The sequence below is a fragment of the Miniopterus schreibersii genome, assembly GCF_964146895.1.
Source record: "Miniopterus schreibersii genome assembly, chromosome: 3".
Classification (NCBI taxonomy): domain Eukaryota; kingdom Metazoa; phylum Chordata; class Mammalia; order Chiroptera; family Miniopteridae; genus Miniopterus; species Miniopterus schreibersii.
Window position 1 is genome coordinate 13,168,631 of NC_138103.1, and position 12,147 is coordinate 13,180,777.

At 51.8% G+C, this 12,147-nt stretch overlaps 1 protein-coding gene across 1 annotated transcript; it reads left to right on the forward strand.

Moving 5' to 3' along the window:
• The first annotated feature begins 323 nt into the window (after positions 1 to 323).
• Positions 324 to 11,431, forward strand: ALG1 (ALG1 chitobiosyldiphosphodolichol beta-mannosyltransferase). Its single transcript, XM_081133825.1, has 13 exons — positions 324 to 537; positions 1,438 to 1,515; positions 1,638 to 1,741; positions 3,204 to 3,352; positions 4,819 to 4,908; positions 5,248 to 5,358; positions 5,920 to 6,029; positions 6,217 to 6,255; positions 6,567 to 6,626; positions 7,387 to 7,497; positions 8,696 to 8,810; positions 9,702 to 9,777; positions 10,960 to 11,431. Exons 1-13 carry the CDS (start codon positions 330 to 332, stop codon positions 11,089 to 11,091), a joined length of 1,383 nt encoding a protein of 460 aa, XP_080989951.1. The 5' UTR covers positions 324 to 329; the 3' UTR covers positions 11,092 to 11,431.
• Positions 11,432 to 12,147: the final 716 nt, after the last annotated feature.

The following is a 12,147-nucleotide window of genomic DNA, read 5'->3' on the forward strand; positions in this document are numbered from 1 at the left end:
ACCGGGAATCGAACCCGGATCTCCAGGATCCTAAATCGATGCTCAACCGCTGAGCCACGCCCGCCCGGCTGTTCTAACATATTTTGAAGTTACCTTTCAACTTTGAAATAAAATGTTCCTAGAGCTCCACATGGTAAAAACTTGACCGTAATACAACTAAACCTTGGACCTCAGGACCGCTTCGAGGTTCCCCGGGCCGCGCTCAGGGAACCACGCCCTCGCCGGCCTTCTCTCCGCCCCCCTCCGGGGCTGGATGTGCGGCTGCGCACCGCTCCCCCCCCACTCCCCCCGCGGGAGCGCGGTCACGTGACGGCGGCCAGCCGGCCAAGATGGCTGCCTCCTACGTGGCGCTGCTGGCGCTGTTTGTATCACTGCCGCTGCTGCTGCTGATCGCGTGGAAGCGCTGGCGGCGGGGGCTCACGGCCCGGCACGTGGTCGTCGTGGTGCTGGGCGACGTGGGCCGCAGCCCCCGAATGCAGTACCACGCGCTGTCGTTGGCCAAGTGTGGCTTTTCCGTGACCTTCCTGGGGTTCTGCAGTGAGTGCCGGGGGCCTGGGAAGGAGGCAGCGCTCTCAGCTTTGATCACCGCAGAGGGGCCGGGGCGGGGGTGCCCCTTTTCTCTCTCCTCCCTCGGGCAGCCCTCCGAGATTGCATGAGCCCACTTCTGGCCTGGACAGCTGATGTCAGGTTTCTGCCCAGGCTCTGCGGGGTGGGTCTCTAGGAGCAGCCTGATGGAGCTTTAAGCGAGCGCCTGCCATGTGCCAGGACGGCGCTGAGCTAAATGAACTCATTGCCTAGTTCTCACGTAACCCTCCTGGAAAGTGGAAAGACGGACGGGAACCCAGGGGCGCGACTCCAGGGGGGTACAGGCACCGCCTCTCCGAGGCCGCGCGGGTCAGGCCGAGTCTCCTCTGCGTTCCTCCTGGCAGAGCTCTGCAGGCAGCGGGTGTTTTTCCTTTGCGCAGCGTGTCCAGCCTTTCCCCTTCGTGTGCGGGGTCACGTCGTCTGTCCCTCCATCTCCCTCCATGGTGACATCTTTAAAGGGTAGCTCAATTCTATGCCAGGGAAAAGCAGTAATAATAGCGCTGGTTGCCTTTGGTCCCTGTTCTCCCAGGCCGAGGGGGACTTCATAGGGGTCTCCCTGTGGTGGGATAATTCCACCATCCAAGGAACCGAGATAAGTTTGAGGGCCTACTATGTGCCAGGTATTGTGTTAGGTAAAGGCGGATAAGATTTGGGCCCTCCCTCTGTGGGAAGTCTAGTAGAATCTGGACAAGAATTGGCCTCCTTCTCTGTTCCGGCTACTGAGGAACAGAGAGTTATGTGGAAAATCCCTATTTTCCAAAATACTCTCCAATATTTTGCCCGAGTTGGCCAATCATCTGACTTTAAATTAGATCGTCCTGTCTGGTTCATTAAAGGGGACATTCTTTTCAGACTCCAAACCCCACGATGAGTTCTTGCAGAGTGACAGAATCCGGATTACGCATTTGACAGAACTTCAGAGACTTGCAGGTAGGATGCAGTCAACTCCAGATTCCTCTGAATCTCTGTGTGTGTGTGTGTATGTTTGTGGGGGGGTGTCTGTGAATTGCCAAGAACTCCTTTGGTAGTGACAGCTGTTTTCTGACTTGCAGCTGGGCCACGCATTCTTCAGTATGGAGTCAAAGTTGTATTTCAGGTGGTGCACTTGCTGTGGAAGTTGATGTGCAGCCAGCCAGCAGCCTACATCTTTCTCCAGGTATATGTCAGCCCTGCTTCTTTCTGTGAGAATCACTGTAACAGTTTTCTCTAAAAATGTACAAGTTGGTAAATAAATGGCATATATGTGTATATAAACTTTAAAAAAAATGTCTTTATTGATTTCAGAAAGAGGAAGGGAGAGGGAGGGAGAGAGATAGAAACATCAGTGTTGAGAGAGTCATTGATCGGCTGCCTCGTGCACACCGCCCCCTGCTGGGGATCGAGCCTGCAACCCAGGCATGTGCCCTGACCGACAATCGAACTTCGATCTCCTGGATCCTAGGTCGATACTTAACCGCTGAGCCACACCGGCCAGGCTGTGTATAAACTTTTAAGACTATGAATGGGAGTCTATGGTATGTGTCCATTTTATTTATGATACCCATCCAGTTTATTTTTCTATGCCATTTAGATAAGTCATACAATGCACCTATTACACATCTTAGTATTTTACATGTATTAACTCATTTAGTCACTCACAACAATCCTAAGAAATAGGTTCTTATATTACTTACATTTTAGAGATGAAGAGACCTAGACTCAGAGAAGTTCAGTAAGTAGCCCATTGACACACAGCTAGGAAGTGCTGGAGGCAGGGTTTGAACTAGGTAGTCAGTCTGGCTCTGGAGTTATGCTCTTAACTTCTTCCCATCACTTTTTAGCATATAGAAGCACCTTCTTTTAATTGGCTGATGTACCCTAATATATTTATTTAGTCTCATCTTTATGGACCATCAGATTCTTCCTAATTTTTAAATTCTTTTACAAATAATGTGGTAAATAGCATCAGTGAATGTATGTTTTGTGCACAGGTCCAGTCTCTTTCTTGGAATGAATTCTTAGGGGTGGAAGTGCTTGGTCAAAACTCATGCACTTTATTTTTATTTTTAGAATAGCGAATTGCTTTTCAGAGGGAGAGGAAGGAAGAGGGAGAGAGAGTGAGAAACATTGATGTGAGAGGGCAATATCGATTGACTACCTCCTGCATGCCTCCCACGGGGGATCTAGCCCATAATCCAGGTATGTGCCCTGACTGGGAACTGAACCAACAACCTCCTGGTGCATGGGACGATACCCAACCAAATGAGCCACACCAGCCAGGGCAAAACTCATGTACTTAGAAATGCTGTGGTGTGCTACTGGATAGTCCTGGAGTAAGGTTGGGCCAGTTTATCCCCCACCCAGGGGATGCCTCTTTCCCACATACTCACTACCACTGGCTGTTGTTAGGTATTTTAATTTCTACCTAACTAAATGTACCTCCTTGTTTCATTTTTTTGTCTTCTTGATTATTGATGATCTTGGACTTTTCAGGTTGGTCAGTTTTGTTTCTTTTATGACTTTTTATACCTTTTTTAGTGAAGAAGAGGGTCTTCTGCTTATTGATCATTTATGTTGCACTCAGTTTATTGTCAGTGATGGTCTGGTTTCCTCTTCATTCACGTCTCTCTTTTTCCCAGAACCCCCCGGGCCTGCCTGCCATTGCCGTCTGCTGGTTTGTGGGCTGCCTCTGTGGGAGCAAGCTCGTCATCGACTGGCACAACTATGGCTACTCCATTATGGGTCTGGTGCACGGCCCCAGCCACTGCCTCGTTCTGCTGGCCAAGTGGTGAGGGTCTGGGAGGATGGTACAGACACCTTCCCTAACCTGTAGTAGGAAAAAGGGCCTGTGCGGAGACTCAGTGAAGCCAGTTCCTTGTATACTCTGTGGAGTAAGGGTTAGGCTGGGAAATTGGGCTAATGCTGGTTAAAAGTGATGGAAACACGCTTAAGCCAAGGACTGAGTCTGTTGGCTCATGAAACAGAAAAGTCCAGAGAAACGACTGACTTTGAGCTCAAAAAAAGTGTCATTAGGACCCCTCTCATCTCTCTTTCCATACTGATTCTCGGAGGTGTTTCTCAGCTTCTGGGAGCTCCTCTTGCTTTCAGCCTCACCCCCTCAGGCTCAGTGGAGAGAGTGAGCCTCTGATTAGCACCTGCTCACCTGCCATCCTGTGACCTCCCCCCTCCACTGAGGCCAGGAGCTGTAGTACCCCATTGTCTCAGGCTTGGGACAAGTGCTCTACTTCAAGAGCTGGGATCTCAGATGTACCCAGACCAGGTCCCCAAGTAAAAACTGGGGCTGCTGCTGGAAGATAGGGACACAGGCCACAGTTTGCTGTAGTGGATGAGACAGGGAGAGGGAGGAAGCGCCTGTGGTAGCCAGTTTGACCTGGAGCAGGAAGAGTTGGTCTGTTCTGAGCCCCAGTATATAACAGCTGCCTTGGTGGGGACTTGTAGCCTCAAGCCATTGGCTGTGACCTTTCCCCTGATGGGTCATTCCTTGATGGTGGTAACAGCAATTATTGAGCACTTGCTGCATGCCAGGCTCAGGCCAAGTCCTTTATCCTATTCAGTGTACACTACCTGCCTTTTACAAGCGTGGAAACCAAGGCTGAGAACCATTATGCAGACTCTTGCCACAGCTAATAAGTGTGAGGACCAAATTCAGGCCCAGGCCTTTCAATTCCAGAGCTTTCCCTGCATCCTGAGTTAGGAACAATCCCTGATACACCAATGATGTTAACCTGGAGTCGCTCATTTCCCTTTCTGATTCTCTTTTTAATTCTGCCCTGTCATCCGGTCGCAGGTCTCAGTTTGGAGCTGAGACTGTTGTTAATGCCTCTCTAACATTTGTTAAACTCCCTTTGTAACACATGGAGAGCATCCTCAGCCCACAGCCTTAGCAGGAATCAGCACAGTGTGGCAGAAATTTAATAAGGGGCACTTTATTGTATTTCTTCTTTTTATGGCAACAGAGACTGGCTTTTCCCTTCTGTAGTGATATATGGTTTCCTTTGAAAGTAATTGTATTTAAGCTGAAAAGCGATACAACGTAAAGAAAGGTGTGAAGGAAATAATAGCACAGGTGGAACTCAGATAGTACAAACCCTGGGAAGTTGCCTTGCCAGCCATCCGATTTGGGACACCCCAGCTTTGCAGCCTCTTCTGTATGGGAAGGTTTCGAGTCGCGTGGCGGTTATGGTCATGGGGCCTGGCCCAGGGTTCTGGGTGATCACCGCTTTATCTTTTCAGGTACGAGAAGCTTTTCGGGCGCCTCTCCCACCTGAACCTGTGTGTGACCAGTGAGATGCGGGAAGACCTGGCAGAGAACTGGGGCATCAAGTAGGGACCTGGAGGGGCAAGGGTTCCGAGCCTGGTTGGGCACAGCTGCTGTGTCATGTTGGCGAGGCATCTGGAAATATGCAGGAGCCTTGGAGATGAGCCTTGTCTTTGGGAAGCTGAGGGAGGAGGTGGAGTTTCTTTCTCAGCCAGCCAGATGGCCCAGGCAGTTCTGATGTTAGAACTTCTCTCTCTGCTTCCCCAAGTAATTCATAGCTGCTTATTATCATTGTCAGAGACTCGCATCCCCCAAGTGCCCTTCTTTTTCCGGATCCTCCTGGGTCTTCTATTCCTTAGGCCATTCTCCACTCCTCCTAGAGCCTCCCAATGATCTCATTGCAGAGCTGTGACTCTCTACGACAAGCCAGCATCTTTCTTTAAAGAGACTCCCTTGGACCTGCAACACCGGCTCTTTATGAAGCTGGGCCGCACCTACTCAGTGTTCAGGGCCAGGTAGGCCTCCCATCTTCTGTCTTCTCTTGTGTTTGCTGCTGTCCTGGCTTCTCCCTGTCTCTTTGCTGCAGACCTGAGAACCCACTAATCCACGGGTTGGCTAAGTAGGGCTGCAGGCCCCCCTGCCCGCAGATTCCTGACCCCGTGGCGCAGTCCTTGGACCTTGTGTTCTTGGAGTGTCTCCCAGGGCTCAGGAAAGGCCCTTTGAGCAGCTGTCACACACCAGTTGTTTGCCCCTTTCAGTAACCTGGGAGCCAGTTGGGAGGTCACAGCATCATCCTAAGCTGAGGGAATGATAAGAACAGGAAGCTGGGGAAGGCAGGGGCTGAGTGGTCTTGTCTGCTGTTGTGAGCTCAGCACCTAGCAACAAATAAATATTGATAAAGAAAGCAAGGCGCATGCCTGAATCCAGGCCTAGGGTAGTAGTGTCACCTAGGTGTCCCTGACATGGCCACATCTGACCTTCAGGAGACTCTGGGGCTTGCTCTGGTGGGAGACGGCCATCTGGGGCCTGTGGGCTGGCTCTGTGGCATCTCACAGGCTCTGTCTCTGCTCCTTCAGCTCTGAAGCCACGGAGAGGTCGGCCTTCACTGAGAAGGATGCTAAGAGCGGGATGGTGACACGCCTTCATGGGCGGCCGGCCCTGTTGGTCAGCAGCACGAGCTGGACAGGTCTCAGAACCCCCTGGGCACTTGGGGCTTGGACGAGCCCATCTGAGCCTGTATTCTCCTCCCAGCCAGGGCTGTGCCCCACATATTTTCTGGGTGCCCTGAGGCCCTGAAGAGAAAGGGGAGGGCATTGAGCTGCATGCGGGGCATCTAGAAACCAGCCGTGACACTTGGCTCTCTTTTCTTATAGAGGATGAAGACTTCTCCATCTTGCTGGCAGCGTTAGAAAGTAGGTGTGTGGCTGTGATCAGGAGCTGGGCTTGTGAGGGGCTGCTGAGCTGCAAGGTGCTCACTGCGCCTTGCATGGTGTCTTGTGCAGTGTTCCTGCCCCCAGGGCTGCAGGGCGGGCACTCGGGTGGTGGAGGTGGTGGCTCTGAGTCCCCATTGGGGTCACTGAGTGACCGGGACCTAGATCTGAAGTGCCACCTCTGGGAGAGTGATCTTGTGTCTGGAAGTTGTCCTCCCCCACTTCTGTTCCCCACCCCTCCCTCACCTGACTAGATGATCCTGGTTACCATGTATTTATTTTCTTAAATACAGAGTTTGAACAGCTGATCCTGAATGGAGAAAGCTTGCCTTCTCTGGTCTGTGTCATAACAGGTACTGCTTGGGACCCTCCATGTTCCTGTATTTGGCTTGGGGGCAGTGGAGGGGGGAAGGCACCTGCCTTTCTGGTGTCCTTTCTGATGTCAGGAACATAATGCTCCTTGTTTTGCTAATCTTCATGGCAGCTCTCTGACATAGGGTTTTCTACACCCATTTGACAGAGAGGGAAACAGGCTGAGGGGCCTCATGGCAGGGCATGGAGTCTGGATTTGAATCTCAGCACAACTTCAGAGATGCTGAGCTTTTCACTTCTGCAGTGATTTGCACACTTTTTTAAAAAAAAAGCCACTGTCTGACATAAAATTGCTTCCAAAGCAGCCCAGTGGGGAGAGAAGCAGAGAACTGTGGTCAAAGGAAAGGGTCCTGGGCCAGCTGTCCCACCTTACCTGCTCCCCTCCTCTTGGCCCCTGGGCTTCCAGGGTGACAGGAGCCCACTGCACGTGCCATGCCACCTGGGGTGTCTGGCCAGGCACAGGGCAGTCCATATGGGAAGCTGTGTCTGGTTTGCACTCTGGTGCTGGCCAGAGTTTATTCTGGCCGTGCTCACAGCCTGTTGGGTGCAGGTTGCCGTGGCCTTAGCAGTCAGGGTGCACACCCCTGGGGAGTTGTTTCTGGAAGGGGCTGGATAGAGGCTTGATTGGAGCTGTGGAGTGTGGACCTCCTGCTCACACCTTTGCAGGGGCTTCTCAGGCCTGAGGCCATGGGATAGAGTCAGAGGTGGGCCCAGTGCAGTGACTCTGATTTTCTCTGCCAGGCAAAGGGCCTCTGAAGGAGTATTACAGCCGCCTCATTGGCCAGAAGCATTTCCAGCACATCCAGGTCTGTACCCCATGGTTGGAGGCTGAGGATTACCCCCTGCTTTTAGGTAAGAATACCTGGCAGGAGGCCTGCAGGGAGAGGGCTGAGGTTTAAAAGGGAATGCTTTAGGGCTGGGGGACAAACTCTTTCTGAATGTGGCCAGATTGTAAATATCTTACCTGCCTCTGTTGCATATTCTTTGTTTTTGCAGCCCTTTAAAAATTAAAAGCCATTCTCAGCTCAAGGGCCATACACACATAGGCCTCAGGATGGGTTGGGCCTTGCCTTGGGCCCTGCTCCAGGGGCCACCTGGGACAGAGAACCTGTTGGAGGAGATGTTGGCTGAACCCCAGGAATGGGGCCGTTTCCTGATGTGCCAGCCCTCCCTGCAGTGTGGGCTCAGGAGCTGTTTGCCGAGGGATTCTAAGAGGGTTATGTCCTCTTAGCCTCCACACCCTCCATTCAGACTTGTTCTTCCATTCAGCCGTGAGGGCTGGGCTTGGGCTTGGCTTGGGGCCCACTGTTCCCCAGGTGTGGGAGGGCAGTGCAGAGATGACGCCATCAGCAGTGTTGACTCTCCCCTCCCCTCTTGCTGTCTTCTTTATGCTGGGGAGGGAAGAGCTGGCTGGGTCCTGATAGGTCTTAAGGCTCACCTTCCAGCAGCCAGGAAGCCGTGTGGCAGAGAGCCTTTGGTAGGCAGGCATTTCTAGCCAGCGTTTAGTGATGCGAAGTTGCTTATTTGGCTTTATTTTCACAGTGACAGCTGGTTTTCTGTTGAGTCTGCTGTGGGCTCTTTTTCTAATTATTATGATAATATATATAACAGAGTTTGCCATTTTAAGTATTTTTCCATTTTAAGTGTACATACAACTCAAGTGGCATGAATTATATTCAGTGTTTCACAGTCATCATCACTGCCTGTTCCAAAACAGTCTCATCATCCCACGCAGAAACTCTGAACCCACTCAGCGTAATTGCTGTGGGTTCTTTTAAAATAAATTGTGGTTAAGTAGGAAAAGGGAGTCGGTTTAAATTAAAATGTTAGTGATAGGCAAGTAGTTTTCAGATAGGGCTGAGTGGCCAGGAGTGGCCACTGCTGTGCCCTTGCCCTGCGCCGGGCTGCTTGGCCAGCTCCAGCCAGATGTATGTGGCCTTGGGAGTGTTCCCCCTCCTGCTTCCCACCAGAGGCGTCGGTCCACAGTCCTTGCAGCGTGCATGGTCAAAGGGAGCATGGCCAGTGCTCTGACGACCCCCTCACCTTGCAGGGTCAGCGGACCTGGGCGTCTGCCTACACAAGTCGTCCAGTGGCCTGGACCTGCCCATGAAGGTGGTGGACATGTTCGGATGCTGCCTGCCCGTGTGTGCCATGAACTTCCGGTGGTAGGAGCAGAAACCACACCTTCCTGGATTTAGGAGCTGGGCTCTCAGATCAGTAGCTAAGGGGACCAGTGTGGTCAGAGCTACCCCCCAGAAAGGCTCCACCTCCTGACCTGTGCAGCTCAGCCAGGTGGCCCTGGGGAATAGCAGTCCTCTTGGATGGGCTGAGCCCTACTGCAGGAGTTGGCTTCCACTTAGAGCTCGTGTTGAATGAAAACTACGTTTCCTTATACTCAACTCTTGCTCACAGGAGAAAGTGGTGACTGGAATTGCCCGCACAATGTACATGATTTCATTTCCTTCTCTCTCTGCCCCTTTTGTCTGAGCTCATTTACTCTTACTCAGATTCATCAAATGAGTGTAATTCTCTGTCTCCACTCTTCCTGGAAAAAGTGGGTGTTTGGAGAGGATGGTCTTAAGAGAGGCTGTAGAAACAGTGCCTTTCCATGGGCTCAGGAGCTAGCCTCTGACTGGGAAGTCAGGATGTTAGACCCTGGTGTGAGCTGAGCTCTGCACGCTGCGTCATCCTTAATGTGCTGAGCCTACTCCAGTGGGGTTGCCTCTTACCTTGTTTCTCTACCGTGGGATTAAGAAACAAATGCAGAACCCACTGAGTGTGTTCTCACTGAAAAGACCATAGAGCAGAAAAGGTCCAGATCCCCATTCACTGCCCCTCTGTCTCCGAATCAGTTTGGGTTTTTATGTGTATTTTCCCAGGCCTATTTTCTATTCAGACGTCAAATCTAAGAACAGATTCGTTGGAACCAGGCTGACTGTTCCTGACTGCTAGCTTAGCCTGCAGATGGGGAGTGGTGGTGTGGGGGTCCAGGTGGGCACTATAGGGTTCTGGTGTCTTCTCCAGGCAGCTCAGGCCTCCCTCAATTTTCTTTGCAGCTTACACGAGCTTGTGAAACATGAGGAAAACGGCCTGGTCTTCGAGGACTCAGAGGAGCTGGCAGTTCAACTGCAGGTAGTGTGTCTGCCCCCTCGCCAGGGCTTGCAGGGTCTGGGTGAAAAGCAGCAGGAGGGAGCAGCGGTCCCAGAGGCTGGGCCTCAGTGGGCCCGGAACAATTAAGGCACCTGAGGCCTGGGTTTGTGAGCTTATACCATGCAGATGATGGTGCAGAGGTCGACTGTGTGTGTCAGTTTGGTTGCTGCTGGGAATCGGGGAAGAGGGAGGAGGGAAGGGAGTTTCCTAGATCAGCCTTACAAGATGGGTGGGAGTCTTCAGAGGATACTTATTTCTTATTGCAAAAAGTGATAACATCATTTTGGACAGTTGAGACCATGCGTGGCAAACTTTCTGGAAAGCCTAGCTAGAAAAATCTGTGGTGTGCCCTGGCCAGTGTGGCTCAGTGGCTAGAGCATTGGCCTGCGCACCAGAGGGTCAGAGGTTGAATTCCCAGTCAAGGGCATGTACCTGGGTTGCAAGTTCGATTCCTGTCCCCTGGTTGGGGTGTGTGGGGGAGGCAACCACTCAATGTGTCTCTCTCATGTTGATGTTTCTCACCTCCCTGTCTCTAAAAATTAGTGGAAAAAATATCCTCACTCCTTGGGTGAGCATTAAAAAAAATCTGTGGTGTGACTGTGTTCCAATAAAACTTCACTTACAAAGATAGGTGGAAGGCCACTTTGGCTCACAGGCTCTAGTTTGTGGACCCTTAGTTTAGCAAAACTGGGAAGAACACAGACATTGTCTTATTCCCAGCCCATGAGCTGGATGGTGCCGGTCAGAGGCTGAGGGGTGGGTGCTCTTGGTGGAAGGAACAGCATGGCAGAGGCTGGGGGCTACTGAAGGCCACAGTGTATGGATGGTGAGCACTGCAGCTTGGCCGAGCTGTCAGGTAGGAGCAGAGTAGGGGATGGAGCATGGCTGGGGTGTAAGGGCTCCCGTGAGGGAGGGGGCTGGCTGAGTCAGGGGTGTTGGGGTCAGAGATGTTTGAGACAAGTTCACTACACTGTGTGGAAGCTGGGCGGCTGGCATAGGGCCACTGGAGGCTCCAGGCCACTAGTGGTGGTAGTGTGGCCACAGGGGAGGGTTTCAGAGTCATTGGCCTGACAGCTGGTGTTTGGGCTGTGGCAGGGGCCCAGGCTGCTAGGGAAGGGGCAGGAAGTGGTGATGGGGACGTTTTGGTCTTCATTTTTCTTCTAGATGCTTTTCTCAAAGTTTCCAGATCCTGCTGGCAAACTGAACCGGTTCAGGAAGAACCTTCGGGAGTCTAAGCAGCTTCGTTGGGACGAGAGCTGGAAACAGACAGTTCTCCCTTTGCTTGTGGACACATGACCCCTTGGGCCAAAGACTGAACCCCCTGAGCATGCCCTGGTGTTGGATGTCACAAAGAGGGAGACCCTGACGCAGATGCGAACCCCTCCCTGCTCTCCTATCCTTGCCACCAGAAACCTGGTCCGCTTCCCTCCTGCAGCTTCTTCCAGCTGCTGCCCAGTCCCTGGGCAAACTGCAGAGCAGCGCCTCCCAGTGGGTGGCCATCGCAAGGACAGCAACAGGTGCCGCCTGTGGAATGTTACCCCCCCCCCCCCTTTAAACTTTATTCAGGAGGCAAATTTTGGCAGTTTCATGACCTTTTTGGTCAATAAAAAAATCCCATGGTCATTTTTAAGTTGCCAAACAGCCTCAGTCCAGGACAGAGAGGTGAGGGCAGCAAGAAAGTTTTCATTTAATTGGTGTTGGTATAGATGGCTTCCCACCACTGCGGACATTGTCGCACCTCTGTGACGGGGATGTGCTTTTCAGGCTGGCTGCTCTCTCAGCCTCCAGCTTGGGAGGTCCACTGCACACAGTCTGTTGGAAGTCCCATCACTTCCTGTGTTTTTGAGAATGATTTAAACACCTCCAGCCAGCCAGTCTGTGGGCCACTACTCATAGTGGAGTGTTGTGTGCCTTGGGCTGTCAGTCAACATTAATGCACATCAGAAATGGAGGCGAAATCTCAAAACAAAGGGCCACAAATGGAATTTTCAATAAGATGGAGGTTGTCTACCAAGTGAAGTACTAGTTCCCAATGCAAATTGTCAGTGGAAACCTATGGAAAACCATTTCACTGCTCTTCACACTTATCAAGGGCAAAAGGGTTTGGGTGATTGGCACAGTTAAGGGGAAAGAATTTGTGATAAAGATTTCTTTACACAGCAATGTACTAGGAGTCCGAAGTACTGAAGTTGGGAGAGGAGGTAGCCACCTTGCATCTCAAACTTCGGGATGGAGCTCCCACAGCGCTACATGTGATGCTGACATGACCTGTGTAGTAAGGGGATGTGGTGGCCTGGCACATCTGGACATCCAGAGACAGGCTTACCAGGCAAGCTGAGGAAGTGTCGGTGT